The 27,846-nt window shown below is 51.2% G+C and overlaps 2 protein-coding genes across 6 annotated transcripts; one reads left to right on the forward strand and one right to left on the reverse strand.

Annotated features, from left to right (window-relative positions):
- Positions 1-260: 260 nt before the first annotated feature.
- CD40 (CD40 molecule) lies at positions 261-7,913 on the reverse strand. 4 transcript variants are annotated; one of them, XM_068207651.1, is made up of 9 exons: positions 7,851-7,913; positions 4,281-4,362; positions 3,580-3,705; positions 3,338-3,481; positions 3,014-3,113; positions 2,035-2,096; positions 1,690-1,788; positions 1,247-1,272; positions 261-942 (listed from the first exon to the last, which is right to left on the reverse strand). In XM_068207651.1, exons 2-9 carry the CDS (start codon positions 4,315-4,317, stop codon positions 787-789), a joined length of 750 nt encoding a protein of 249 aa, XP_068063752.1. In that variant the 5' UTR covers positions 4,318-4,362; positions 7,851-7,913; the 3' UTR covers positions 261-786. The 4 variants fall into 4 exon arrangements, with proteins under 4 accessions (XP_068063752.1, XP_068063751.1, XP_068063750.1 ...); XM_068207650.1 differs by lacking the exon at positions 7,851-7,913 and adding an exon at positions 5,595-5,738 and having other exon boundaries at positions 261-864; XM_068207649.1 differs by lacking the exon at positions 7,851-7,913 and adding an exon at positions 5,595-5,731.
- NCOA5 (nuclear receptor coactivator 5) lies at positions 7,913-26,938 on the forward strand. Of its 2 annotated transcripts, XM_068207646.1 has the most exons (10): positions 7,913-8,061; positions 11,022-11,208; positions 11,703-11,810; positions 15,753-15,819; positions 19,219-19,578; positions 19,830-19,921; positions 20,023-20,149; positions 22,095-22,294; positions 24,257-24,580; positions 24,989-26,938. In XM_068207646.1, exons 2-10 carry the CDS (start codon positions 11,046-11,048, stop codon positions 25,642-25,644), a joined length of 2,097 nt encoding a protein of 698 aa, XP_068063747.1. In that variant the 5' UTR covers positions 7,913-8,061; positions 11,022-11,045; the 3' UTR covers positions 25,645-26,938. The 2 variants fall into 2 exon arrangements, with proteins under 2 accessions (XP_068063747.1, XP_068063749.1); XM_068207648.1 differs by lacking the exons at positions 7,913-8,061; positions 11,022-11,208; positions 15,753-15,819 and having other exon boundaries at positions 11,715-11,810.
- Positions 26,939-27,846: the final 908 nt, after the last annotated feature.

Raw genomic sequence — 27,846 nt, forward strand, 5'->3', positions numbered from 1 at the left:
CCGCGCTGGGCCAGAGCCCCCCGCGCCCACCCGGAGCGTACGCGGGACGGGGCGGGGGCGGGCGGTGCCGGTCCCGCCCCGCGCAGCCCGCGCCGGTCCCGCAGCACCATCTCCCGGCCGCCGCACGCCGCTCTCTGCGCTCCGGCCCCGCCGCCGCGATCCCCGGCCCTGGCCCAGGCAGAGCCGCGGGCCCGCCGGTCCTGCCTTTCTTCGTCCCACGGAGGCCGGCAGCGCTGCACGGCACGGAAGGGGCCGGGCCGGGGTGCCCTGTCCGGATGCCAGCACCCACCGGGCCCTGCTCCAGCACGGGCAGCGCTTCCACAGCACCCCAGACAGGGGACTGAGCTCTGCCGTAGTGATCTCAAACTAGCAGCTCCCTTTCCCGGCCCTGGCTTCTCCAGCGCTCAGGGAGATGGGGCTTTGTGCTGGGGTCTTCCTGTCAGCAGTGACGCTCTGCTGTGGCCAGGGGCTGCACTGGGCTCTGCAAGGGCTCAGCAGGCGAGCAGCCACACAGGTCATTGCATCACCTGTGCAGGAAGCAGGATGGGGCTCTCTTCCATGTCCCCATGCGGACAGCCAAGCCTTGCTCCACCAGGGCAGCCCTGTGCAGGTGACCAGACCAGGAGTTGTAGTGGTATTCCCGTGGGGTGGTCGTGTCATGGTCCATTGCAGCATCACATCATTTGCAGCCAGGCCAGATGCCAGATTTCCTCCCCAGCTGGAGAGGGGACAGAGGAGATGGTGCTGTCCAGTCTGTGCTCCTGTCGGAGGCAGTGTCCTGCGCCTTCACAGCATCTCCTGCTCCGAGATGCGGCTCTCCTTGCCATCCTCCTGGGCCACAGGCTGGCCCCTGAGTAGGGTCTCCTGCACAGGCAAGACATTCTCATCCTGCTCCGTGGGCTGCTGGGTATCTGGGTTCTCTCCGGGCTCCCCAGCCTCTATCTGCACAGGGGCAGGGGTCAGGGGCAGGCAGCTACATTCCCCGACTCTGCACCCATGTCTTTCCACAGGCTCCTGCTACACTCCCATGTAGGCCAGAGTATGGGTCCCTCCCAAATGCTCAGCACTTGCCAGCAGCATCCTCAGGTTGCCCCAACCCTTGTCCTGCCCCAGCCACGTAGCCTAGTTCAGCCCCCACCCCTCCTGCATTGCAAAGCCACAACCCCTGCTCTGCTGCTGGCACATCCCCAGCTGTGCCCAGGAGGGATCCCAACCCACTGCTGGAGGGGACTCTAGGTAGACTCACCTCCTTTGGCACTCGTCGCCTGAAATCTGGATGGAAAGAGGGACAGAAAAGGCAATGTTCAGGGGGAAGTGCTCCTGCCCTGCAGGCAGCTTCCCGGGGTCACAGCCAGGGCTGGTGCTGCTGCACCACACGTCCTGCAGTTCACATTATGCCTGCTGCCACTGCCAGGCTGGGCAGGCTGGGGATCACAGCAGGAGTCAGAATGGACTCATGGGGCACCAGTGCTGTCACACAAGGCTGCAGCAGTGCCTACACACCTGCTCCCAAAGACAGGGCAGGACTCAGCAAACCCTGTCCTGGTGATGTCCCCAGAGGAGCTTTCTCACTCTCAGCAGAGCTGCCACTGTCCTCCGTGGCTCAACCCCTCAGCCCTTTATGGCCCTTCTGGCTAAGGTTCTCCCTCCCTCCACCAAGGCAGCAGTTCACAGGCTTTAGCCCCTCACCTGTGTGCACCAGGCAGTAGATGCAGACACCCACGAGGCATGTGACAACTGCAGCTGTGATGGGGATCAGCACCGACAGCGAGGAGCGCCTGCTCGACTCTGCAGGAGGACACAGGGTCAGTGAGGCACCCACGGGACCATGCATGACACAGAGTCGTGCCCCAGCCCCACAGGGGTCCCGCATGGAGACAGAGAGGCAGGAAGGCATCACACTGGCCATGCACTCAGACCTTCCCCTCCCAAAAACACCATGCATGAGGCCAGCTCTTCTGAGTGCGGCAGGAGCTGGAGCCCTGGGGTGCTCTCTGCTTTGCACTGGGTCAGCCCTGGGCACCAGGCACTTACCACAGATCACATCCGAGGAATTCGTCCCTTTCACCTTCACCACCAGCCCCTTTTCCTCACAGCTGCAGGGAAGAACAAGACCATGTAACCACAGCAGTAACCGGAGCTCAGGGAATAGTTGGGGCTGGGCAGGCACCTGAGCTTCCCCAAAACGCATCCTGCTCCAAGCCTGCCAAGCTCCAGTAGGGCGAGCAGGGGGACCCCCACGGACACAGCATGAGGGGGTTAGCAGGCACACAGCAGGGTACCAACCCTGGGACTTGGCCTGCAGTTGCTGAAACTGCTGAGGATGGGAACAAGTTTAGGGACAAGGCACAGGAAGGAGCAGACCTGCCTGGTCATAGAAGCCCCCAGGGCTTGAGCATGGTAGCTATGACAGAAAAGCTAAGATAGGTTACAAGTGGTTCTGTGGGGAAGTAATTTCTGGGCACAGATAAAAGCAAAGTGAAATCCAATGGCTGCCAGCTGAAGCAAGACTAATTCAGCTTGGAAATAAGGCTCATGTTTCTACCAGGAACTGCAATTAACCCTCAAGCAGCTTTCTAGAGACAGGGATGACCTGCCAGTTCATGGCATCCTCAAAGCCAAACTCCCCATGGAGAGGGCTTGTGCTTTGGCTGATGTCTATAGCCACAGAGAGCTCTGGGAGGGAGAACCTGAACAGGGCATGGGGCATCCCCATAGACCCTGATCCCTTACTTCCAGCATGGATGACAGCTTGGACACCCCTGAAGGGACAAGCAGTCTGTGCACATAGTGAAGGACAGACACAAGTGCCTGAATGTCTGCCTCGACCTCAGCCCTGGTCCGCACCGTGATCCTAGCCCTGTTCCTCTCACTCTGGCCCTACACCAGCCAGATGCTGTGTCACTCACAGACCAGCCTGGCTGCCCAGTCCCCAAGGCCACCAAGAAAACCGGCAGCAGAGGATGTGTTCACTGGGTCTGGTGGAAGGACATGGTCTGTACTCAGATAATACCTTGTCCAGGGGTGGCACGGCTCGGTTTTAGAAGAGACATTGGAGAAGGTGCCTTCTGCACAGGGTTCACAGGGGGATGACATCCGGTCCATGGCCTTGGCTGAAGAGGAGCAGAGATGGCAGGAAGGTCAGTAGGGCTATGAGGGGTGAAGGCCTGAGGGGGCAAGGGGCTGCAGAGTCCAGCTGTGCAGCACGCCCTGTGGCAATGGCACGGCTCTCCCAAATCCCTGCCAGGGGGCACCATGCTGGGGGAGCCCCCATTCCCTGAGGTCAGTGCTGACAGGGCATCAGTCCTGTTGAGTGGGAACAGCTTGTCAGATTTACCTGCCACGAAGCCAGAGCCAAGCTGGCAAGGCTGGTTCTCCACGCAGGTCTGGCAGCTGATGTCAGAGCAGTGCGTGCCAGCCCGGCACTGGCACACCGTGTTGTGTGTTGCATTTCCGTGCATCTTCACAATGAGGCCGGCATCTGGGCGGAGGGAACGGGGACGAGGTGAGACACCAAGCAGGGGAGCCAGTGCCCCCAGTCCCCCCAGGCTGGGGTCAGTGGTCACAGGGAGCACTTACTGCCTTCACAGATATCATGAGGAGCACAGTGCTTCTCCTTGGTCCAGCTTGGCTGATAGTGCCCGCTCTCACAGGGGACACAGACAGAGTCTTCTGTTTTATTGCACTCAGAGACCAGCTTTTCCCCTGCAATAGAGGCTGGTGAGGAAGGGGCAAGGGGGCTTTCCCTCTCTCCAGACAGCACCTCTACCAGCAGGACAGGGGAAGACTGGCAGCTGTGGATGCCGAGACTGCTGCACTATTCTGCATGGAAGGCAGGGCTGAAGGAGTCAGCCTGATGACCACAAACACTGCAGGGGCCAGGCGGGGAGGGAGGGCTGTGGGGCCACTCCAGCATCCAGGGACTGGGAGATAACCTGACAGTGACAGCAGGAGCTGGCAAACACCATCACAATTTGCTAGTGCCAATGCCAGCGCTCTCCCCACAAAGCTGCCTTTGCCATGGGGTCCTGTAGCTGCAAGAGCACAAACAGTCCCAAGAGAGCTGTGGCACATTTGGTGAGGTCCAAGGGGTCTCTCAGAGCACCCACAAGGTCCCAGTTGGTCTATCACTGAGATGACACAGGGAGGTGAAGCTGTCAGCATTGTTGGCAGTAAGGTGAAAGGGCTCCATCACACCAAGCAAAGCTTTCCCCGCTGTGCCAAGATAGTAAATCCTGGCACAGCCCATTTGTAAGGTCCCTAGGAAAGCATTTCCATACCTGGCCGACACCGGTTGCAGCATCTGCCCTTGTACATATACTGCTTATCAAAGCATGTTAAGGCATCACCAGGTTCCCAGCACTGGAAGAAACAGGACCTGTGAATTCATATCCAACACTCCCACATCACCGCGCTTCCACAGACACGTGTGCTAACCTGCACCCTGAGGTGAGGGCTTCCTCACACCGCTCTTCCCACACCTCCACTAACCACAGACCACAGCAGCCACCCACGCTGCCTGATGCCATCAGTGCTGTCTTTGAAGTGGGGTGGCAGTGATTCCGGCAGAGTTACTCCATATTTCCCCAGATTTCCTATCATAAGGTGACTGCACATCACCCTGTGCCCCTGCTAACAGTACTGCAGTCCCTCACAGAGGGAGCAGCGATCACCAAGCTTTCACAGCCAGAGCACTGCCAGCCCCTTCCCAAGGCTGACACACCATCCCTGAGGGACAGGAAAACCCCAGTCAAACACATCACCCATGCAAACTTTGCCAGAGCCTGCCCTTGCTCCTCCTGGCAGGGGACGACCTGCACAGGGAAGGGTAAAAAGGAGGCAGGGAATGAGCTCTAGGGCAAGACAGGGTACAAGAGGGCACCCTTTCCTCTCATAGAGCCAGCCCCTCGCTGCCCATCCCCAGCAGTCCGGCAGATCCCGGCAGATTGGCCTGGCCATCCTGGGGAGCGGGACGGGGCTCCGGCAGAGAGCGAGGGAGCGAAGACCGGGCCGAGGGTGCCACACGAGCACCCAGCACGGGCGGGCGCAGCCCACCGCCGTGGGCACCTCGAGCAGTCCCGGTGCGGGAACAGCGACGAGGCCGCGGGGCCGTCCCAGCCGCCCACATGCAATTGAGAAGTGCAAGAAGCGCCGGCAGCCGGTTCCAGCGCCCCGCCCGACTAGGGGTCCCGGCCGAGGGTCCCGGGGCTCGCCGCTGCCCGTCCCTGCCCGTGGGGACCCCCGGGCTAGCGCAGGGCGGGGCTGGGCTGCCGGGCCCGCGCCATCGGAGGAAAGCGAAAGCGCGTGGGTAGAAGACCGGGAGATGATACCAGGCAGCCCAGACAACTCCTCCGCCCTGGCTGGGTCCCGGGAGAGCGGACCGACAGACCCGACGCGGGAGCGCTGCCGGGTCCCGCCGACGCCGCCCGCGCACAGCCCCGGAGCTCCCCGGAGGGGGCGGCTGCGCCGAGGGGACGGGCCGGAGCTGCCGGACCGTGCCCCCTCCCGGAAAGCCCAGCGAGACACAAAGATGGAGGGATCCCCTCCGCCTCTGCCCCTGTCCCGCTCCATGCCCCGATCCCGGCCCCACTCACGCCCAGCAGCGCCGCGCAGAGCAGTCCCAAAAGCCCCAGCCGGTTCATGGCGCTGCGACCCGACCGCCGCCGCCGCCCTCCTAAGAACGCCTCGGTCCGTTCCCGCCCAGGAAGGGGCGTTGGGCCGCTCTGCCCGGGGCTTCCCCGCCAGCCCCGGCTGGGGACAACTCCCGGCCGGCCCCTCCGATCCCCGCGCTGCCACCGCCGGGAACCCCCGGCCCGGAGTCACGGCTGCAGACAGGAGCAGGGGCAGGGGCAGGGGTCGGCCGGGGTCCGCGGAAAGGAGAGGGGAGGGGAGCGCCTGTGCAGCCCCCTGCCCCCCGCCCCAGGTTTCACTTCTTCTTTCCAACAGCAGCTCAGAGAGGTTTTTTTTTTTTAGTTTTTGTTTTTTTTGTTTTTAATTTAGCATTTAAGAGCCCCTGAGCTGTCGCCCTGGAGAGCCCCCACGGCTGTGGTCAGGGAGAGCCCCTCTGCCTGCAGCCCTGGAGAGCCCCCACAGCCACCAAGAGCCCTGGCCTGTGCGGAGTGTCCCCGCAAACACGTCAGTCCTGAAAGGGGAATGGGCAACAGTGCTGTGACGTTGATGTACCTTCGTCTCAGTTCCCCAAAGAGGTTCCCAGCAACGGCCAAGGAATTTCCAGGATCCCTGCCCGCTCCGGAGACGTTCCCTGCACTTCCCTTGGCATTGCGGTGGCTGGGCAGCGAACGGTGGCTCCTCAGCGCCCCTCGGTGCCCCGGTCACTTACGGCACTGCCGCCACACTGCCCACACTGCCGCGATGCCCGAGAGGACACACCGCAGCAGCCGCCTGCCCGGTCACGGCCTCGGCCCCAGCTGGAGGCTGGTGGCCACAATCGGCCATCGCCAGGTCACAGCTGCTCCCGGGAGAAGGGCAGCGTGCTCCCCGCGGGCAGCGAGAATTGGGAACCGTGCGCTCTGGATTCCCCGGCCCAATGTCACTTCCCAGAACTGACTCACTCGGGAGCACGAAGGGTCCCTGGGGAATCTCGAGGGCAAAGGGGGCGGCTGCGGAGAGAAGGGGATTTCTGGGCCCGACTCCCGTGGGCCTGGCCTGGGAAATCCCCGCGGCGCCGGGCACTGCCTGAGCAGGGTCTCCTGTGGCAACGGGCTGTGAGAGCCCCTTGCTCCCGGTCCCGGGCGGCAGCGGGGGCCGGTGCTCTCGCTCGGCAGGAGCTGCTCAGGTGGGACTCCCTACGAGAGCCCCCGGTCCCGCTACCCGCACAGCGGGGCAGAGTACCGGGGCAGCTGCTGCTCGGGGCGGCGCCGGGGCTAGGGGCGCAGCACGGGGACGCCGCCCCTTGAACGGGGCAGGGTCACTGCGGTCCTGGTCTCGGTCTGATCCCGATCGCGGTCTCAGTCTGAGAACCTGTCCTGGTTCTGATCCCCACCCCTGGTGTCCCGATCCTGACACCAGTCTCGGTCCCGTTCCAAAGTCCCATCCGGTCCCTGTCTGATCCCGACTCCTACTCCTGTCTCAACAGCAGTCTGATCCCGATCCCAGTCCGTGTCCCAGTCTGACCCCGATCCCGGTCCCTGTCACTGTCTGATCTCGATCCCGGTTCCTGTCAGAGCCTAATCCTGATCCTGTCCCTGTCCCTGTCCCAGTCCCAGTCTGATCCCGTTCCCGGGCCCAGTCTGATCCCGGTCCCGATCCCTGTCTGATCCCGGTCCCGATCCCGCTCCCGATCCCTGTCTGATTCCGGTCCCGGTCCCAGTCTGATACCGATCCCGATCCCGGTCCCGGTCACAGTCTGACCCCGGTCCCGATCCCTGTCTGATCCCGGTCCCGCTCCCGATCCCTGTCTGATTCCGGTCCCGGTCCCAGTCTGATACCGATCCCGATCCCGGTCCCTGTCCCAGTCTGACCCTGATTCCGGTCTCCGTCCCAGTCTGACCCCGATCCTGGTCCCTGTCCCAGTCTGATCCCGGTCCCGGTTCCGGTCCGATACCGATCCCGATCCTGGTCCCTGTCCCAGTCTGACCCTGATTCCGGTCTCCGTCCCAGTCTGACCCCGATCCTGGTCCCTGTCCCAGTCTGATCCCGGTCCCGGTTCCGATCCCTGTCTGACCCCGATCCCGCTCCCGGTCCCAGTCCCTGTCTGATCCCAGTCCCGGTCCCTGTCTGATCGCGATCCCTATTCCGCCGCCTCCCCCGCGCGAGGTCCGAAAGCGCCACCCAGCGGCCGCCTGGCCTCCTCGGCACTACAACTCCCGGCCTGCCTTGCAGCGCCGTACCGCGGGATATGCCGGGAGCCGGGGCAAGTGGCCTTTGCCTCGGCAGGCATGGCGGTACGCTGCCGCGCCGTAAAGTGCGCTACATCGCCATAGCGACCGTGCTTCCCCCTCCTCTTCTTTGCGGCGGCGCCGTGCGGTAGTGGCGGGTGGCGCCTTTGTCCTGGCGGCGGCGGCGGCCTGACGGGGCACCGGGTCCGGGCCAGGAGCGGCGGTGAGTCTGCGGGTCCGCGGCCCCGTGCGCGGAGCGCCCGAGCGAGAGGCTTAAGGCAGCGAGCCCCGCGGAGGGCCCGGTCCCTCTCGGCTCTCGGCTGAGGCCGGGCCGGGCGTGCCTCGCGGCCTGCGGGCGGGCCGCGCCTCCGCCTCGCGTCCGGGCAGCGCGGGATCACCGGGGTTCGATGGGGCTGCTCCGCACCCCCGGAGCAGCCGGTGTGCGAGTTGAGCGGCGCTGGCAGCGCCCAGGCCCGGACGGAGGTAGGGGAAGCACGGGTGGGAGCGGCGGCCGCCGGTGCAGCTCCCGGCCGGGGGTCCCTCCCCGCTGCCCCGGGAGCTGCGGCGGGCCCGCGGTGAGCGGGGGCCCGGGGCAAGGGCGGGCCGGGGCGCGTTCTGACGGCGGGCGGAAGGCGGAGGCGCTCCCCGGGTTACCGTGTGGGCGGCACCGCCTGTGCCCAGGTGCGGGGGGCCGGCACGGGCGGTGCCAGCGCTGCCCCCGGCGGGCCCTGCTGGCTTCGGGGAGAGCGCGGCTCCGCTCCGAGGGAAGCTCCCTGCTCCTCGGCACCGCTGCCCTCCGTGCCCGCTGTTTCTGCTTTGCCCCCGAACTTGATGGAGACTTGTGTCGAGTTTCACTTGTGGCAAATGAGTTGCAGTGTCCCACTCCAGCGGTCTTGCTTCCTTGAGGCTGTAGCGCTATTAATAAACGACTCTGGTTTTAAATATAAGACTTTTAGAGAGGTGTGGCTTTAATTAACTTCCAGAGGACTTGCTGGCTCATGAGGTGCCGTGGGCTGTCCTGTGGTAGGACCCACCGTTTCTGAGCGGGGAATTGGCACCTTTAAACTGTCCCGGTGCCTCTCTGGCCGCATTCGTACAACAAGACTTAATGTGGGAATTAGATGTTGACCTGATGTAACGTGCCCGGAGGTGGGACAACATTCATTTATTCTGGTCTTATGATCACTAAATAGCCCTTAACTATGTAAGCTGCCGTGTGGAAAATGGTAAGAGGCAGTGAATTGTCTTAGATGAGAGTTCTGGGGTAACTCACCTGATTTACTGATTATTTTGAAGTGGGAAAATAGCTCTCTGGCTTTCTTAACGTGGAAAGTTCTTGCAGCCTCTTCCTCAGACACCCCTGCTATCCCCACCCCTAAGGAACACAAGAGGAATTTCTTACAGCTTTTTACACTGAAAGTGAGCAGTCCTGCCAGCAGCTACAGGCCTGTTTGACACCTGTTTGCTGTGTGTGCCTGTGCACTGCATCCTGCTCTGAATGGGATCTTGGGCTAGATGGTGCCTTCTGTGTTTTATTGCTTCTTATTCATTTTGAGGAAATTTTGAAAGCTTCTCTACCCTCAACTGATGAGAACTTGAGCTGCAGTAGTGGAATAGAAGTCCAATGCTTTCATGTTTAAAAAAAAAAAAGGGATTTGGTACTACTCATGGGGAAGATAAAACTGTGTATGTGTGTGGACAAACTTGCAGGGGGACTGGGGCAAATATGATAGAGGAGATTAAATTTCTTGGATTTTATTTTGGGTGTTGGGTTTGTTTTACTCACCCCGGTTCTGGCAGTTAATTTTAAAAAGTTTATTAGACAAGGAAGCGTTCTCTGTCCCCCATCTCTGGAGGGTTTCCTAAAAAGGGGCAAGAGTGATACAAATCTGAAGTTGATTGATCTTTAAAGGATAAATAAATACATTTTATGTCTAAGATCTGGAGTAGATGTATTTTTCATGCCAGTTAAGTATTCATATAGAGTCGTCTTATCTATTTTGACATTTGATTTATTTATTTAGAGATGACTTTTAAATTGTATTTACTCCAGGGTACTGTTAGGGAGTATCTTGGTTATAGGCATTGCATGATTAAAAAGAGAAGTGTCTGTTGATACACTCAATTTCACCATCTTTCTTTTTCCAAGCTTCTTGCATGTTACAAACAGAAAATCCCATCCTGCATTCCTGTAGGTGAATGTTTAGGAAATACAACAACTTTATTAAATAATTTTCAAACTTTTAAGTTCACCTTGAAAGTTTCAGTGTTACTAATTTCTTTAAGCTTTATCTAAAGGTGAATTTTAAACCAGAAGGTCTGAATCTCCTGGGGATGGTGTTTTTTGTTATTCTTGGCAGTGTTGTTTTTGTTTTTTTGATGGGGTGTTTTTTTTTTATTTGTTTGGGTGAGTTTGTGCAGCGAATGTTGCTGACTGCTCCAGCTGTGTGCAGGGGTGTGGACTAAAGAAATGTGCTTTTTCTGCAAAGGGGAGGTGAGGAAGGGTGCAGCGTTTACCTGGGGGTGGTTAAATTCCCAGCTATGGACCCGCCTGCTGTGGGAGCTGACATCTCCATGGGGACAAGGGTATGCTGTCTAACAGAGATGCAGATAAGGACCTGTGCTTTCTGGGATTGGAAAGCTGAGATTTCACATGTAGTGAAGTGATCCAGATGTGGTCACTTATGAGTATTTCAGCAGTATTTCCTGATACCTCATTCCAAGCCCTGCTGGAATATTTGGGTGCCGTTATGCAATGTTGCAATGAGTGTTTCCTTTCCGCTTATTAAAATATTGCATAAATTTCAATATTTCTTATCAGCGGATTGAAGAATGAGATGTGGCAACAATGGGCATGTTGAAAAGCTTAAAGTTAAGGAGTTTTAGTGGAAAATTAGTTTTATTTGTATCTTAGTTTGGAGTCAAACCATTAAAACCTATCTGCAGAATAATTAGGTTTGCTACCTTTCAGTATTACAGAAAAGCTCAACCAGAATGCTGCAGTGAGTGTTTTTGCCTGACCTCTGTGTCCCTCATATTAAGATTTCTCTGGAGTGAAGTTTGCGTCAAGCAGACCCAGTTGGCTTCTAGTCTGCAAAGCTGTTAAGTTTAATCTTGTTCCAGTTTAATTTTAATGTCATGGATTGAAATTATATGCATGGCCATTTTTTTTTTTTTGCAAAGAGTTGGATTTGGAACGAAAGCAAAATGCCTCGAGTACGCAAGAGCAATAGCATCAAACAGAGCGACTTCACTAACAGCACCAATCCTCAGGATTTAGAGAGAAGACTTTTTGTCGGCAATTTGCCCACAGACCACATGACTCGTGAAGAAATGGAAGAGATATTTTCAAAATATGGCAAAATCAGGGGTTAGTATGTTATCTTATGCCTTTTTGTGGCAGGGATTTCAGGAAGAAATATTGCTTCATGCTTGTCAAATGCTATTTGATGATGATGAGAGGAGTGACCAATGTTGTTCCTAAATAGTGACCTTTTAATGATAATTTTCTCTGCCTGCATTTTGTCTGGAAAAGTGATTCCTTCAGTACAGCTCAAACGTAATGCAAATATATCAGCTGTGTTTTAGCTTTTAGGGTCACAGTGTGATGTCACAATACTCTTTCATAGCCTCTTAATCAAATCTTGGTCACTTCACGGTCTGTATTTTGGTCACTGCCTTGTCCAAAAGAACCTGATCAGAGTCTTTGAACTCTGCACTTTGATCCTGGTGGATTTGATTTTCCCAGGAGGCTTGCATAGTGGTTTCTGGGTAGAGTGCAGCTGGTGGGGTTAGCGATGGCCGGGTGTGGGTCAGCACTGTCCGTGGTTGTAACCGGTCTTGCCCTGCTGTTAACTCTTGCAGCCCTCAGCATGTACCATGGCTATGGGTTCGTGCAGTATGACCGTCTAGAAGATGTCCAGGCCGCTCTGGACGGTGAGAAGGGTCGCCTTTATAAAGGGTATAGATTAGGTAAGGAAAACTGCTCCTCGCTCTCCTGACCCCAGCATGCGTTCGGGAGAAAGAGTGCTGTTGTTTTAAAGCCCTCTGGAAAGGTCACAGTGTGACACTTGTCTGGCCTTAGTCTCAATCAGTTTAATCAGAATGTATTTGCCTCCTGAGTTCCTGCTGTGTGCTTCACCTGCAGTGTGGTTCACCTTGCTGCCTGGGTCTTACCCTGAATTTTTATGTGTTAGTGTTTGGAAAGCTCTGTTAGCCTTAAGAACAGAGAAGAAACTGTGCAGCAAGTGAGCCCTGGAAAGGGATCTTTGAAACATCCAGCACAGAGTTTAATAACATTTGTAAACCAAAACTGGGCTTCATCTTGACATACTCAAAGGAATTGGTCACAGCGCTTAGCGGCTGGTTGGCTAAGTAAACTTAGCTGGGATTTTTGCACAAGTGGAGCCAGCCTTTAAGTAGTGCTATAAATACTGGATGCTTTAAAGAGGATATTTTCATAAAGATGAAGATAATTCTGCTAAATGTGCTGGAAGCAGACTTAAATGGACATGAATGGTTAGAAATCCACGAGTAATATTTAAACGCAAGGAAAAAAATTACTTTCAAAGTAAGCCTATAATTTGAAGAAAAACAGTGTGACTTAAAAAGAATGACAGGAGGAATAAATAGTAACCTGTGGGAAGGTGTATGTGCAGTAACAAATAGGAGCCTGAAGATGGAAATGAAGGCAAATAGACAAGAAGGGGTAGAAGGATACAAGAAATTATGTCCAGCATTATCCAAATGTAGAGACTTAAACAGGAACAACTTTGGCTGTTTTAGAAGCTAAGGGTAACTGAATGGCAATGATAAAATTTCTGAGAAGACCAGTTAATCTGGTCTTCTTTCTGTTTTTGAAGAGGCAGGAGATGTGTTTAATGTAATTTCCATTTTAGTAGCAAAACCAAAAAGGTAAAACTGCAGCTACCAAATCTAGAGCTCTCAAAAGAATTAACGTCAGTGAGGCTCAGTGAACTACTGACCTGCCTGGTCTGTTACTGGTGTTTTTCCACAAGCCTTGGAAAACTAGGGAGTTTCCAGGGAGCTGCTAGAGTGCTGCAGGTGAGCCAGTAGGCAGGGTAAGTGGAATGAGCCTGGCATCAGAGCCTGGGAACAAAGGGATTCTTTCACCTGACGCTGAAGAGAAGGCAACTGATTAATGTCCATCAAAATAAATCCTGTCTTAATTATTCTTACGGTACTGCAAGCTCTGGGGCTGGAAGCAGTAGTGTTAGTGTACAGATTGCTGTAAGGTGTTTGACTTGATAAGAAACGAGAACAGTTAAAAACAACAGAGTTAAATTGATTTCAAGTGAATCTAGAATGGAATAGATGTAACATGATGGAATTTCTCAGTGCTTTGAGTGGTGGTCTAGAAAAACTGAGTCCTGGCCATACAGGGCTTTTATAAGTGACTTGGAGAGAAAAACGTGTTTTTAACAAAGGGTGAAATAAAGAAGATTGAGTCACTGATGGTGAAAGGACCTGGACTTCCTGCCCTGGATGCAGGCAGCCCTGAGTTTAAGTGAAGCTGACTGGGAAGGTCTGCACGCAGCCAGAGTGCTTTGGTCGTCCTTGGCTGTGCAAAACTCAGGTGTGCAAGTAGGGAGGTTTTGGTACCTGTGGGATTTTGCTGCTGGAAGAGTGCTCAGTTTTGGTATGCCTGGTTCAAAAAGGATAATGCTGAATTGGAAAAGCCTTGAAAAAACATGACAGAGGTTTAGAATTAAAGAACAAGCCTAAGCAAAAATCTCAAGAGAAAGGAGTGATGTGATCTCTGTGTTACAGACAGATCTGGGGATCAGGGAGTTTTAGTGTAGTAGGCATAAGTGTGACAGTGCCTTAATGTGAATAAAGACTTTTTTCTAACAGCAGAGTAATTGGCTTCTGGAGTAATTTATTGGATCTGTGGTGGTTTCTGTGCTCTGAAGACTTCTAAATAGGAATTGGATGTTTTGCTAAAAGATAAGCACTAGTTCAGTGCCACTGCTGAACTTGAGATAGACGGATTCCAGAAACTCCTGTCACCTGTGTTTGTTCAGAAGGTTATACTGTGTGATTACAGTGGCCTGTCATCTCAAAATCCTACGGGACAGAAGACTTTTTATTTGGGCTTTTTTTCCCGAAGTTTTGTCAGTGTTCAAATACTTAACTTGTAAATGCTGTTGGCATTGAATAAAATGTTACTAAATGTGTTTGTTTTGCACAAGAGAAGGATCCCTGTCAAAGTTTTTTTTTTTTTTCCTTCTAGTAAAATATTTTTGTGGAGCTCTAAATATCTTTTTTATTTGAAAGAAATGTATGATATCAAGTGTAAAAATCATAATAGGTTTCTTCAATGGCATCTTAAAACAGAAAATAAAAATAATCTTAAACCAAAGAAAGCAGCTAGTGTCTTGCTTAAAGATAACACTTGACTTTAAGGGGCAAAATTACCAACTAAAAAATGAATGCAAGGAGAACAGTTACTTCAGTTATACAGTCTGAGTATTGAATACAATCATTAATAACACAGTAAGGTAAAAAGTTTTGGGAGAGTTTAAGTCCAGTGTAGCATTATACAAGTATTTCCACAAATGCACAGTAGTGTTTTCATACCTTTAGTAGTAAAACTATTTAGAGAATAAATGTCCTTCAGATGTAGTTTGTAACAGTAGACCCTGCAGCTGTGTTTGATCCTGGGGAGGTGCTTTGGGGTCCTGTGAGTGGTGTTATGCTGCAGTTGTAGTTAATGTTCAGATTGCACTTGCTTCTCTGCCCCATCTGCGAGGCAACATGCTGCTTGATTGACATCAAGAACAAAAATTAGACCTGATCCCTTAATTACAATTTTAATCTTGAAAATACGAAGAATAATTTGGGATGTTACAGAAGATATTAAGACTGAGTCTGCCTAAAGACATCACAGCATATTCAGTTTGTATTCTCATGTAAGAGCTTTGAAAGTGGTTAATGCAAATAACTCATCAGAAATGTTAATTGTTGATAGATTCTGGGGGAGCAGATAGGGCCTTGATTTGGGTTCTTTTCCTTAAAAGGTTCTCAGTAAAATGTCCAAAGTCACATTGCTATTTGCTCTTGCCCCCCTCCAGTGCATTATTTCATCTTCAGTCAGCTGTCATGGGAGGCTTTGAGAACAGTGTGGGTCCCTGCCAGTTCTGGGCAACTTCACTTTTGTGGGTTGAGGACAAGATTCTGTTTCTTCAGCTGTCTTCCTTCTTTGTGTTTCCCTTCATGGTGTTTTTCACAGAGATGCTCAAAAGCCAACCAGTTTTCAAATTTCTGATCTGTTGCCTTAGTCTGCATCACATTTACAATGGTGTTTTGAATGCACCGTGTTGACTTCATAAGGAGCCTGTGTTCCAGGCTTCTGGATCCATTTCTCAGTGGTGGGGGCCATGCACCTTAACACTGCAGCAGTCTCTTGGAAGGCAGTTGCATGTGCCCCTTTGAGAACCCTTGGATTTCCAACAAGGGTATCGGCATGCTCCGTTGAACAGGATTGGCTGTGAACTTAAGACTGTGCTGGCCATCATTCCTTTCTCGGAGGTTTTCAGACTCTGCTTTTTCTCCTAGAGTCCATGAGTCGCTTTCTGCTCGCTCATAGACTGCAGAAGAAAGAGGTTCTCTTATGGAAGGAAGAGTCTGGATGTAGGCCTGAACATGCAGGGTTAAAACTTCACCCAAGCTGTCCACCCTATTTTGAAGTCAAAGAAATCCATGAAATTTTCATTATGATGTACTATCTAAACTTAATAAAAAAAATTGTCAAAGTGACAATGTCTCTCTGCTGAATGGATTTCCTTGCACCATCTGGATGTTGTTGAGCTTAAGTTGCTTTCATTTGAATTGTGCTGATGATCTTTTTTTTGTTTCATAGCATTGAACAGATGGGTTGATTATTCTTTACAGATATTAATAAAGCAGTGGAAAGAAGAAATATGAATAAGGCTTCATCAAGGTCCAGTCCCACACGAAGGTAAAGTACCTGGAAGCAGTGAGTTGTACTAGGAATTCAGGCCTTTGGGGCGTGAGCCCAGCGGCCTGTGCTAAATGTCTGTGTCTCTTCCCTACTGCCACCTCCCCAGTCAAACAGTGATGGTCCAGCAGGAAAGTGTCTGCTCCACCTCTGAGAGCCCTTTTGGCTTGGGCACCTTGGGAGGCACGAGGGAAGCCTTGTGTCTGCTGCCATTACTGCAGCCCAGCACTCAGTTTTGCAGCACAGACTGTAAGAGACTTGGGAGGAAGAATACAGTTGATGTTTGCTCCTGCCTCCAAGGATCAGAGAAGATGAGACATATCTAGAGAAAGCCAAGGGCTGCAGCATTTCTAGTGCAGAGGATCTTGGGATCTTGCCTCTTCTGATGTTGAAATCTTCCAACGCAGCCATGAGACTGGAAAAGAGCGCTTGAGCAAAACACAAGACAGAGCAAATATCTCTTGCACGGTCCTGTCTGCCCATGTGGTTGTGTTATCAGAGCCTGGAGCCAGCCCCCCCTGCGCAGTCACTGTTGTACTCTCCAGCTTCTCCTGGCTTCCCCCCCTGCAGTGGGCACAGCATGTTCACTTCTTTCACCTCCTCTGTATAGGCAGCCACAGGCAAGGGGAAAAGCTATGGAGTGGCCTGTCACAGGAAGATGACTTCAGTTTCCTTTCCACAGCATCACTAGGAAGCACACAAAGACATGCTCCAGTGTTGTTTGGTACAAGGTATCCACCCTGTGTGCCTCTGCTGTAAAGCTTTCCATGAAAAAGCATGGTGCTTGTTGGACTTGAAGGTAATTGAGGTGCCACATCTAGTGTGCTTTACTAGCTTGAACTGTTAAATTACCAAAAATGAGGGGAAAGTGCAACTAGCAAGACATACACCAAAAAAGAAAAAAGCAGAGAATGAGTAGCTGCAATTCTTGGCACCATCTAGGATTTTTATGCACTGCACTTAACCCTACACAAGGCCAAATGTGCTTGCAGAGACCAGCATGTGGGCATCAGACCCAAGAAGTGCTGGGATTCCTGTGGCAGATGCAGCAAGTCTTGGGCCTGGGGTGTGCTTGGTGCTCGTGGGAGGACCCTGGGAATATGTGAGCAGCAGGCACTGATGGCACATCTTTTGCCTCAGTGCCACCAATGCTGTGGCACTGCAGGGCTAAGGGGCAGGCGTCTGTACCATGAGCATTGATCCTTGGACTGCACTGCAGAGGGACAAGCACAGGCATTGATGCCATGGGCATTGCAACCTATGTCATCCTGCATGTGTGCAAGAGCAGCTGCCTGTGCTGCAGTCCTGAGGAGCACTGGATGTGACTGGACAGCAGGCAAAGGCTTTGGTGCCGCTGTGACATGCACTGGATTTCAGCTGGCACTGGATACACCGTGGCCATCACGTGTGGTTAGCACCAGGTCCCAAGCAGCACTCTGGGCACACGTGGTGGTGGGGTCACAGTCATCAAGTCCTGGGCATGGTTGTGATCGATGGGCTCTGGACCACACTGTGGCCTGGGAGCAAGAGCTGCCGCTGCTGCAGAGCCCCACGCTGCGCCGCACGCAGCGGTGCTGGGCCAGCAGGGCCAAGTCCCAAGCAGATGCAGGCAGTGGTGCTGATGCTGCAGGAGCCAGACCATGGTGACTGAGGTGTGGAAGCAGAAGGTGGAAGCTGTGCCTTTGTGCTGCTGTCTCCCTTGAGCAGGACAGCCATGCGAGCACAAGAGCTGAGGGTACCTGTGCCACATCTCTCCTTCTGTCGCAGTTGTGCGTTGTTCATTCCGGATCTATTTGTCTCTGCGGATAATGAATGTGGCCTGTTCTGGTCACCCCCACTCCAGCTGGAATAAATGTCATATGCCAAACAATTCCCCTGCATCTGGTTGTTTTGCTAAATGGTCTCACACCTATGGAAAGATCAGTTACTCAGTATCCATTAGAGCAAGTCAGAAGTTTCCCCTGAGCTTCAGCCATCATTCCTTGTAGGTTTTGGGAAGGGGTCTATGACATGTCTCTCACAGGATGTGGCTTCAATGCAGATCACAAACAAAAAGTGGATTTATATGTCCAAGAAGCTGAAGGAGTTTACACCTGGCTCTCTGCAAATTCATTATGTCACTTAGAGGAGGAGGCAGCTAGGTGTGCTCTTGGTGGCATCTCTAATTTGTCCCAAAATCTAGTTTGTATCTGACATACAAACAGAGAATGCCAGCACTCTTATGTGTTCCCAGCACAGCTGGGTGTCTGACACCAAAATCCATGCACAGACTGCTCTTCCATCTCGTTCCTGTTACTCTGCCTAACACCAAACTTGGGCTCATCTAACTCGTTCTCTCCAGCTGATCTCTATGTGACTGCACTACAGTGGATGTAGGTTCTGCTTATCTTTCATAAGCTAGATTAGGCTGTTTGAGGACTGTAAAAGTCATGTCAAGTATGGGGAAATAAAAAGATTCAAAAAATGGGGTTTTTTTCATTATGGTTGTCACTATTTTGGGGAAAAACCAGTCCAAACACATGAAGCTCCATAGATTCTCCACAGTATTTTTTTAATGCTTTGTTTTGACTACAGTGAAGTTATAGTCTTCTCTGGAAAACAGAATACAACCTGAAAAAAACCCTACTGCTTTGGGAAAAGATGAAGACTGGAACATTATTCTTCCTTGCCTCTGAAGACTGCAGTATAAAGTCTGAATGAGATGGATCATTCAGATCCAACAGAGAAGCCTTTTGCGGCCACTGAGGATGCAGTGCTGGTTGGGTTTAGTACCCTCTTAACCAGGGCGTTACAAACATAAGGCTGACTTTCTACAGAAACTATCCCTCAAATCCAGGACAAGGCTATAGCTGTCTTTGCTGTCTGTCAGCACAAATCCAACCACAACATGGAACCTGCAATGTCTTTCCTCACAAGCTGCTCCTTTTTTAATCATGTGCCAGTACCATTACTTCGGTGTTCTGCTGTCATTGATGAGCAAATTTAATGGATCCCTTGAACACTCCTGGCTATTGTGTATATGTGGGTATTAACCTACATCACCTTAAATTCTCTCAAAGAATTTGTTAAACATGATTGATAGATCATCTATGGCTGAGGTTGGAGGCCTTAAAATGGTGGTTTCTGAAGTGCCTGTTCACTTCATCCACAGGTGCTCTACACTTAGTGCTCCATTAAGGAGCTTTCTGGGTCTTGTTTGGCTGTGCTGAATATTAGAATTAAGAACCTTCTTCAGACTGCTTCAAAAATATGACTTTTGGTCAATGTTTGTTGTTGTGGGGTAAGAGGGAGGATTCAGCTGCTGTGAAAGGTGACTTCGGCACCTCAGGTAAGAGATGTAAGGGTAACTGTACTCGTGTTGTTAGCAGGCTAATGGAATTTCCCTGGTGTTTTCCTCAGAGAGCACTATGCCTACGGGGATGGCCGAGATTCCAGGCGCGACCGCTCCCCTCTTCGGGGGAGCCCACGGAGAGACCCCAGAGATGGCAGGGATGGCAGGAACGGGCGAGATGCTAGAGACGCTCGAGACATTCGAGCTAGAGACATGCGTGATGCCAGAGACCACAGGGACCCACGGGACCTGCGAGACCCACGGGATATCAGGGATCCAAGGGACTTGAGGGACCCACGGGATGTTAGAGATCTTCGTGACCCACGGGAGCCACTGTATGATCGATACAGGGATCCACGGGATATGAGAAGTGCACGAGATGTGAGGGATCCACGGGATATGAGAGACCCTCGGGACTCTTTGTACAGGTAAACTCTCCAAGATCCTATTTGCCAAAGTAATGTTTTTATGGCATTTCTGACACAATTGTTTGAGTGGTGTCAGGTGTTTAAGGAAATCACCCTTGCCTGGGGACAGTTGGGTGCTGCTCTGTGTCTTATGAGGAGCAGGTGGGTACCTCAGAAATTAAACCTGGGGGAGATCTGGGTGTGATGCTTTGCCCAGAGTCACTGCCTGAGATGATGCTGCAGGAAACCATTGCTGCTTCTGAATGTTGCAGACGAGATGAATCTTACGACCGTTACCTGCGCCTCGACGACTACTACCGGCGCAAGGATGACTCCTACTACGAGCGCTACAAGGAGCCAGAGGGTGAGTATGACTTCTAAGGAAGGGTGCCACGGTGCCACGGTTGTGGTGCTCTGAGCAGGTCTGAAGGGTGTCACTTGTCCTGTCCCTGCGGCTCATTTCAGACCGCCTGAAGCGCGAGGAGCGGCGCCGAGAGGAGCTGTACCGTCAGTACTATGAGGAAATCAAGAGACGTTTTGATGCAGAGAGACCTGTGGATTGTTCTGTGATAGTGGTGAATAAACAGACAAAGTAAGAAAATAGTTATAATCTGTTTTATTATTGCATGGTAGAAGATTTAAACTTAGTGCTGCCTTGAGGCTGTTTGTCTTACAGGTTGCTCTTGAGGAGTGTGGGTTTAGAGTCCCCAGGAAGCCACAGCTCCCATTTGTCTTCTGGGAATATATGTTGATGAGATGAGGAAATGTATCTTGTGCTTTACTTGTATTTCCCCCTTGTAATCTATTGCTATACCTTCTCCTAATACTTTTATACCTACTCTCCATATCAGCCTACCATTTCAGCAGGTTGTAGGGTCCTGTACTTGTTTTTCATGGGTAGCTTGATATGAAATTTAGGAATATGTGCCAACCAGGTGACAGTACAGAGCAGGGGTCAGGGTGGATTGGGGGTGTTAGTTCAGAGCTCCTGCTGGATTGGTTCCTAGGCCAGACACCAGTCATTGCCATTAGTCCAATGTGCAAGAAATACAAAATCATTGCTGAAGACAGTCGGAGACGGTATCAAAAGCAGGTAAAAGTAGTAACCAGGGTCATATCCTGTGGCAGGCACTCTGTTTGGAACAAGAGGTACACCTGGCACAGTAGTAGAGGGCTTTAACAATGTTACCAGTCTGATGTCTGTATCTTTACAATTAAATATACTAAAGAATAATAAATATGTAAATAAATCACAGATCTGGCTTGTAATCTGAGGAAAATGTTGGGGGAAAATTAAAGTTCTGTCTCCTTCACCCTTCAGAGAAAAGATCAAGAGTTGCTTTTCTTTAAATTTGCTGTACATGTGGGGCAGAAAGAGACATCTGGCACTTGCCTCGTCTGCTGGTAAAAAATGGAGCAGGAAATGGAAACAGGAGAAGCAGTGAAACTAGAAATAAACTTCAGATGGAGTTGATTACCTATTGGAACAAATCTTGAAAAGAAATTTTAGATCCTTTATCCCCTGGTCGCTAAAATTCTTTGAAAGATATTCTAATAAAGTACAAGTTATTGTGCTTCACCCAAGAATATTTTTTTTTTTGTGCCAGAGAATTAGCTTAGTATCCCAAGAATCATTTTGGTCTGTAACAGCTACAAACCTTAAGAGCTGGAGCCTGTTCATAAATCTTGTATTGAAGCACTGATCTCACCTGCTATAGACCTGTTGAAAGATGACTCCTGAATGCCTTAGATACAGTCATTTGACTTCAAAGCTCTTAAAAAGATGGTTGAAGGGGTGACAGTTTTAATCACCATTACAGACTTTGCCTCCAAAGAAAATAAAATAACCCTTTTTCTTGAGGTGTGGATGCACACAGACTGAATTTGTCAGACTTCTTGTGCGGTCAATATTGCAGGTTTGCTTCTAAGTATAGTAGGCTTAAATAAAACCCTTGGCAATTCAAGCTCAGCCTTGTGAGCTGTGTTTTGTGCTTGGATAGGGAAGTCTTTAGGACAGGGTATACAGGAGCTGTGGATCCAGAGATGCTGTGTTGGCAGTGGGTAGAGCAGAAAGCAGCTAGTAGAGAAGAGCAGGCCAATAAGGAATGAGGCGTGTATGAACAGTTGAAATACTGAACAAAGCAGGAGTAAATGAGTTCTGTAGGTTGGCTTCTCTGCTCTGTACCCCTCGGACCTCTGCTGGCGTAAATTTCTTCCCCTAATGAATTCAGTTGAAATGCATTTATTTGTAAACAAAGTCGTAATAGTGTAAATCCCTTTGCAAACACTCTATTTCTCAGCTCAGCTGAGGCTTGATTTGTAATTTATTTTGGTTGAACTGAAATGACTGATTCAGATCAGAATAAGGGCTTTTATATTGCCATAATGGGATTGCTTTAGTACTGTCCTGGTAAACGTCATGAAGCCGGGCAAGTAATCAGAAAAGTGAATCTGAGATGGTGGAGAGGCTGCAGTGCCAAGGTTTCTGTTCCTGTATGTGGCTGATCTGGTAAACTGCTGGCTTTGCTTTGTGGTAGGGAGTACGCAGAGTCCGTGGGGCGGAAGGTGCGGGACCTGGGCATGGTAGTGGACCTGATCTTCCTCAACACAGAGATGTCACTGACGCAAGCCCTGGACGATGTGAGCAGAGGGGGGTCTCCTTTCGCCATTGTCATCACCCAGCAGCATCAAGTTCACCGTTCTTGCACTGTTAACATCATGTTTGGCACTCCACAAGGTACTAAGGTCTCAGTAGGCTGGGAATTGTGTGGTCACTCTGAACCTTTCTTTCAGGCAGACTCATACAGGACAAAGTTCATCCTTGCTGTCACATAAATAGTTATAAATTACTTGACACCATGTCATAAATGTGAATATCATTATTTAAAAGCTTCCGTAATACTCTATTTGCCCCTTGTCAAAAGGAATGTCTGATTCCTGCCAAGAGGGAATCTCATCTGTGTTCTTGGCTCCTAACACTGCTAGCCTTTGCAGTGTTAGGGCAAGTCATGGACCCTAGAGCTGCACTGCTCTGGGAGACCTCTGAGTAATATCAGCCCAACCTTACTCTACCACTTCTTGCTCTCAGAAGCAGTGTGTTGGGAATATGGTAAATTAAAGGACAGATTTTAAAATCAAATGTGATTTAATAAGGATTTGGTAATGGTAGAGATTTGATAATGAAACTGGGAAGAGTTATGAAAAAATAAAACTGCAAAGTGTTATGAAAAGATAGATCTACAAAGTGTTTGGGTATACAGGCTCCACCTTCTTAGCATCTTTACACTTGTCACATCACTTTCCATCACAGGGTGTGATTTGGTTGTTGCATGAGGGTGGGTGTAGGTACTAAAAATGGCTTGTCAGAATGTGATCGGGGAAAGCAGCTGTTGCCCTGATCGTAGGCCTGCTCATGTAATCTGTGACTGGTTTGACCACACAGTCACACAGGTGACTGGTTTGACCACAGCTGAGCTTTCAAAGGTTATTTCTCCCTTACTGTGTTGCCAAGTAATGTTCTGTGAGTTCATCTGGGAGAGGAAACCTCTGAGTGCACACTCAGTGCTTGGTGTGTGCTCGCAGACTGGAGAAGCCCAGTTTCTTTTAACATCAGATGCAGATGTGATAGGAGAGCTCCCTCATTTCCTGCAGACACACAGCTCATATGCACTGTCACTGGGCTTCCCACTACCCTTGGTTTTAATTCTCAACTTCTTTGGTTTAACACCTGTTAAACCTTTGGCAGGAGGCCAAAGCTTCTTTTCTTCACTGGATCTGCTGGTGTATCAGACGTGATGGGAACCCCAGTCATTAGCTCATCCACAGATCATTCCAGAGATTAGATATGGTCACTTCAACCGCTCCTGGCCATCTTTGCATGCATGCTTGTTTCAGGGAACTCTTTCACAGCTTGTGCAAAGCCTAATGTTAAAATGAACCCAAGTTTCCTGTTAGGAGGAAAAGGCTTGCAGGATTTAATGTTATGCAGGTGTTAAAAGGACCCTGCCCAGAGCTTTGGGCACTTTTGGGAAGGTAAAGGCACTTATGATCTCCCAGTTTAAATCTGTGTTCAGGTGACTGTTCATGTGTGTGCTTCGGGAGTTGGAAATAATGACCTCAAAACCCACCATTAAAATTGCCCATTATTCATTTTATTACAGAAGAATTTGATTGCTGCTTGTTGCCTCAAGAGTGGTGAATGTGAGCAGCCATGTGACGCTGAGCCAGTGCTGCTCCCTCCCCAGCTGCATGTGCACATGAGATGTTAAGGCACTGGCAGCACAGAAACAAACGTATTCCCATGGCTGTTTTCCTCTGGGAAGCATACACCCTTCAGAGGGCAAGTTTTGGATCTGTCCAAGGGTTTAGCAGTAAAATGACTGGGACCATCTCATCTCGGAGAACTGAGAATTTATATGAGAGGTAGAGGGAGCTGCTTTCCTTTTAACTGATGAGAGACAAGAAAGACATTTTTGGGCTGAGCCCTCAGCTGCGGAAGGAAAGGCTGGCCTTGCTGGCTGATAGCCGTGAGCCTTGTGTTGGCTTTGAAAATGTAATTGTTCCTGTGTGCCTGGGAAGTTCCCAAGTCTGCACTCACACTCCCTGAGTGCTGCTGACTGGGCTGTGCTGGCAGGCGGGAAGAACAGCACCTCCACCAGGGTCACTTTGGGTCACTCAGAGCATTTCTTCCTTTGTGCAGAGCACCGCAACATGCCCCAGGCTGATGCCATGGTGCTGGTGGCAAGGAATTACGAGCGCTACAAGACAGAGTCCCGGGAGAAGGAGCGGGAGGAGATCGCCCGGCAGGCTGCCAAGATGGCAGATGAAGCTATTCTGCAAGAGCGGGAGCGCCCACCCCCCATGGAGGAGGGTGCCAGAGGAGGTCACCCTCCTGGGATCCAAACTCTCTTGAACCTGCTGGCAGACAATCGCTATGTGACTGCTGAGGAGATAGATAAAGTCATTAATTACCTGAGAGACCGGAAGGAACGGTTGCTGCGGGGCAGCACTGAATCTCTGCAGGGTAAGTCCCACAGCCCCAGACAGACTTTACTGTGTGGTTTGTGGTCCTCAGGGCTGGGACAGGAAAAGAGTCCTGGGACTGCACGGGAGTTTGGGAGCATAACATCCTCATGTAGTACCTGATATTACTGAGATAGATGTGTCGTTGCATGCCGTGAGACAATTCAGAGTATTCATGTGGAAGACCTTTTATGCTGGATTCTCTTAGGGCGATAGCGGGGCTGCCATAACTGGTTGGGCTGCTACGCTCAGTTCTCTAGAGTGGTGTGGGTTCCCAGAGCTGTGCAGCTGTGATCTGAGGGTGGATGTTCACTGATGCCATGTCTTTGGTAACTGTTTCATTAGTTTTCTTTAGGTGTCCCTTCAAGGGCATTTGCAGAGCTTTAACCACCTTTCCTTTCTTTCCCAGCACCCATGTCAAGACAACCTTTGGGAGCACCTTCAGGATCATCACTGGGTAGTCAGTCCAACCTTCCAAGTTCTCAGGCTCATCAGAGTTCACAGCCTCTGGTCTCTACTCCTTCTGTTCCAGTGTCCTCTTCTACTCCTCAGCAGGAGCTTCAAGCAAAAATCCTCAGTCTCTTCAACAGCGGGGCGGCGGCGGCAGCAGCTGCTGTGGCAAACAGCGGTCCTGCGGCCTCCGCGGGCTCTTCGGGCAGCACTCCCAACCAGAACTTCACTAACCTGGCTGGTGGGCAGCCCCGGCCAGTACAGATGAATGCTGGAAATTTAAACCAGGCTCAGCAGAGATTGCAGACTCCAAACACGCAGCTTCCTGCTCTCCAAGGCCCTTCGAGAAACGCAGGTCCAAGACCTGGAGCTCCTCCACAACCTCAGCCGCTCTATGGTCAGCACCAAACCCGCCTCCCTGCGCCTGGCAATGTGCCCGCCCAAAGGCCAGTGTCTTCTGGTATCAACTTTGACAACCCCAGTGTACAGAAAGCCTTGGACACCCTTATCCAGAGTGGTCCTGCACTCTCCCACCTTGTGAGCCAAACCGTGGCCCAGGGGCGAGCGGGGTCCTCAGCCCAGCAACCGATGGGTGCCTACCAGCGACACTATTAGAGCTGAGCTGTTGGACCCATTCCCTTTCCCTTTGCCATTCCATACTTATAGCAGTTAAAGAAGTCTCCCATCCTTGACCGGGGACAGATGCCCTGGACATGCATGTCCTCTCCTCTCTGGCGAGAGCATCCCCCCTGCAGCATTGCTGCCAACGGTTGCTGGTGCTGCCCTCCCTCTCCTTGGTCTGGTTAGCAATGTTTGGAGCAGAATGCTCAGTTTTCTCCACGGCACGATGTGCTGAACTGTGTTGGATCATTGGTTGTCTTGTCCCATCCCAGAAGCTGCCGCAGCTTCAGTCCTGCTGCATTTTCCTTACTCCCAGCACCAGGTTCACCTTCCCACTGAGGTGCAGGCTGGGCTCACTGATTGGTCTCGGTGTAGTTTTGGATCATCAGTTTTGATGAATTAGGGGACTGAACAGAGCAGCAAACTGACGGGCCTTGGACACACACACCACTGTGGAATGGGCACTCTTTTTCTTTGGATTTCTTTTTTTTTGGGTTTTTTTTTTTCTTTCCCCTTTTAATAGCATACACACCATTTGGAAAGTCCAGTGATAGTGCTGGCAGCCAAAATCATGAGGCACATGCCTGACCACTGCTCTGTAACCAGGACTGTGCAGTCCATCCACAGCTGGCCTGCCCTGTCCAGGCAGAGGGGCCGGTGTTCCTGACCACTCACAGAGACTGGCAGCTGTGGGCTGAGCACACATCTGCAACACAAGAACTTCCAGCCGAGGCAGAGATTTCAAATGGTCTGTCAATTTTCCTACCGTGAGTAATCAGTGTTAAGATCAACCTGGTAAATTTGGTGTGTAAATTTCCTTTTCTTACAATCTTTGGCACCGTTGTTAGTGTAGTTTAGCTGCAGCCATACTGATGTGCTGCTGGCTCTCCCTGGGAACGCCTGTCACCACATATTGTGGGGCAGTGCTTCTCTGTCAAACCTCTTGCTGTTGATGGATGTTCTGTCCATCTGAGGAGGAGAGGCAGTGCCAAGATGTTAATACCATAATTTTAAACATTTTTTCAACACCTTGGTAGCTGCAGCAGACAGTGGAGTGGTACATCAGGCAGTGATTCCTCACCGTGTTTTTACTGGGAACATACTTTGATACCAGAACACAAAACATCACTTAACTGTGTGGTCCTCCCCGTCATGGCCTTCTTGGAGTCTGTGGGCTTCCTGCAGGGAACTGCGAGATCCTAAGAAAGCAGTGGACTGAAGCAGAGGATTTTCTTTGTCCCAGGTGGTTTGTGTTGTAGCATTTCTTTTATCTCTGTGCTGTTAACAAGAGGACATGAGTTTCTAATAAAAGGCCAGAAAAAAATTCTTGTTGCATTTTTTTTGACACTTGAGTACTCCCAGAATACGTCCTTTCACTGTGTTTGCTGTTCCTCTCCTGGATAAGCTGTGCTGGAAGCTCCACACTGGATGCTGAGCAGAATGTGTGTGGACCTCACAGGCCCTGACTCTTGCACAGCACTGGGGTGGCCTCAGGAAGATGTGGTGTGGCACAGCCAGTGTGAGGAGCCCAAAACCTCTCTGGTGACCGGTTGTGGGAGGGACAGTCCGGGTCAGTGCCACAAGCCAGCGTGAGGTCAGGGCTGCAAGTCCCTGTGCCTTCAGCACTGGTGTCCCATGGCTTCGTGCTACCATCACCCCACAGGCTGAGTCTGGACAGCACTGTGTTTGTCTACTCTCTCCTCCTGACAGATCCCTTTCTCCACCTCTACACTCCTGCAGCCCAGTAGAGCACTTCTGGTGGAGTGACCTGAGATTTTTGAGAGGTGAAATGTGGGAACTTCATCCCTTTGGAGAGGCTGTTCCTCTCCTTGTGCTTTGCTTCCTCTGCAATCTGCACCCTGTCAGGGCTTGCTCCGTGTTACAGAAATGGTGCAATATAGCTGTGGAGACCTGGAAGCAAGTGAAAGTCCCCGTGCAAGTAGTGAAGGGTGTAATAAAATCATTTATTGCATTTTGTGCAGACAGGAGTCTAGAAAAATGAATACAGGTAAAGCAGTAAAGCAGTAACAGGGAGCATTCAACAGCTGAGGAGCCACTCCTCCATGAACACCTGCACAGAGAACACGGGGTCTGCACCGAGGCGGCCTAATGCACAACACTGAAACACACACAGAAATTAAATGCAAGCCTATTAGGGTTTTTTTTTTTTTTGGTTTGCAATCTGTTTTATTTACA

The sequence above is a fragment of the Anomalospiza imberbis genome, chromosome 17 (genome assembly GCF_031753505.1).
Source record: "Anomalospiza imberbis isolate Cuckoo-Finch-1a 21T00152 chromosome 17, ASM3175350v1, whole genome shotgun sequence".
Classification (NCBI taxonomy): domain Eukaryota; kingdom Metazoa; phylum Chordata; class Aves; order Passeriformes; family Viduidae; genus Anomalospiza; species Anomalospiza imberbis.

Bases quoted from the DNA above. Each gene is read 5' to 3' on its own strand.
- NCOA5 (XM_068207646.1), top strand. From the start codon at position 11,046: ATGCCTCGAGTACGCAAGAGCAATAGCATCAAACAGAGCGACTTCACT. The intron at 11,811-15,752 runs GTAAGGAAAACT...TATTCTTTACAG, and splicing joins TTATAAAGGGTATAGATTAG to ATATTAATAAAGCAGTGGAA. The intron at 24,581-24,988 runs GTAAGTCCCACA...TTTCTTTCCCAG, and splicing joins CAGCACTGAATCTCTGCAGG to CACCCATGTCAAGACAACCT.
- CD40 (XM_068207649.1), bottom strand. From the start codon at position 5,642: ATGAACCGGCTGGGGCTTTTGGGACTGCTCTGCGCGGCGCTGCTGGGC. The intron at 3,482-3,579 runs GTAAGTGCTCCC...CCCTCCGCCCAG, and splicing joins TCATGATATCTGTGAAGGCA to ATGCCGGCCTCATTGTGAAG. The intron at 943-1,246 runs GTGAGTCTACCT...GCCCCTGTGCAG, and splicing joins GGCGACGAGTGCCAAAGGAG to ATAGAGGCTGGGGAGCCCGG.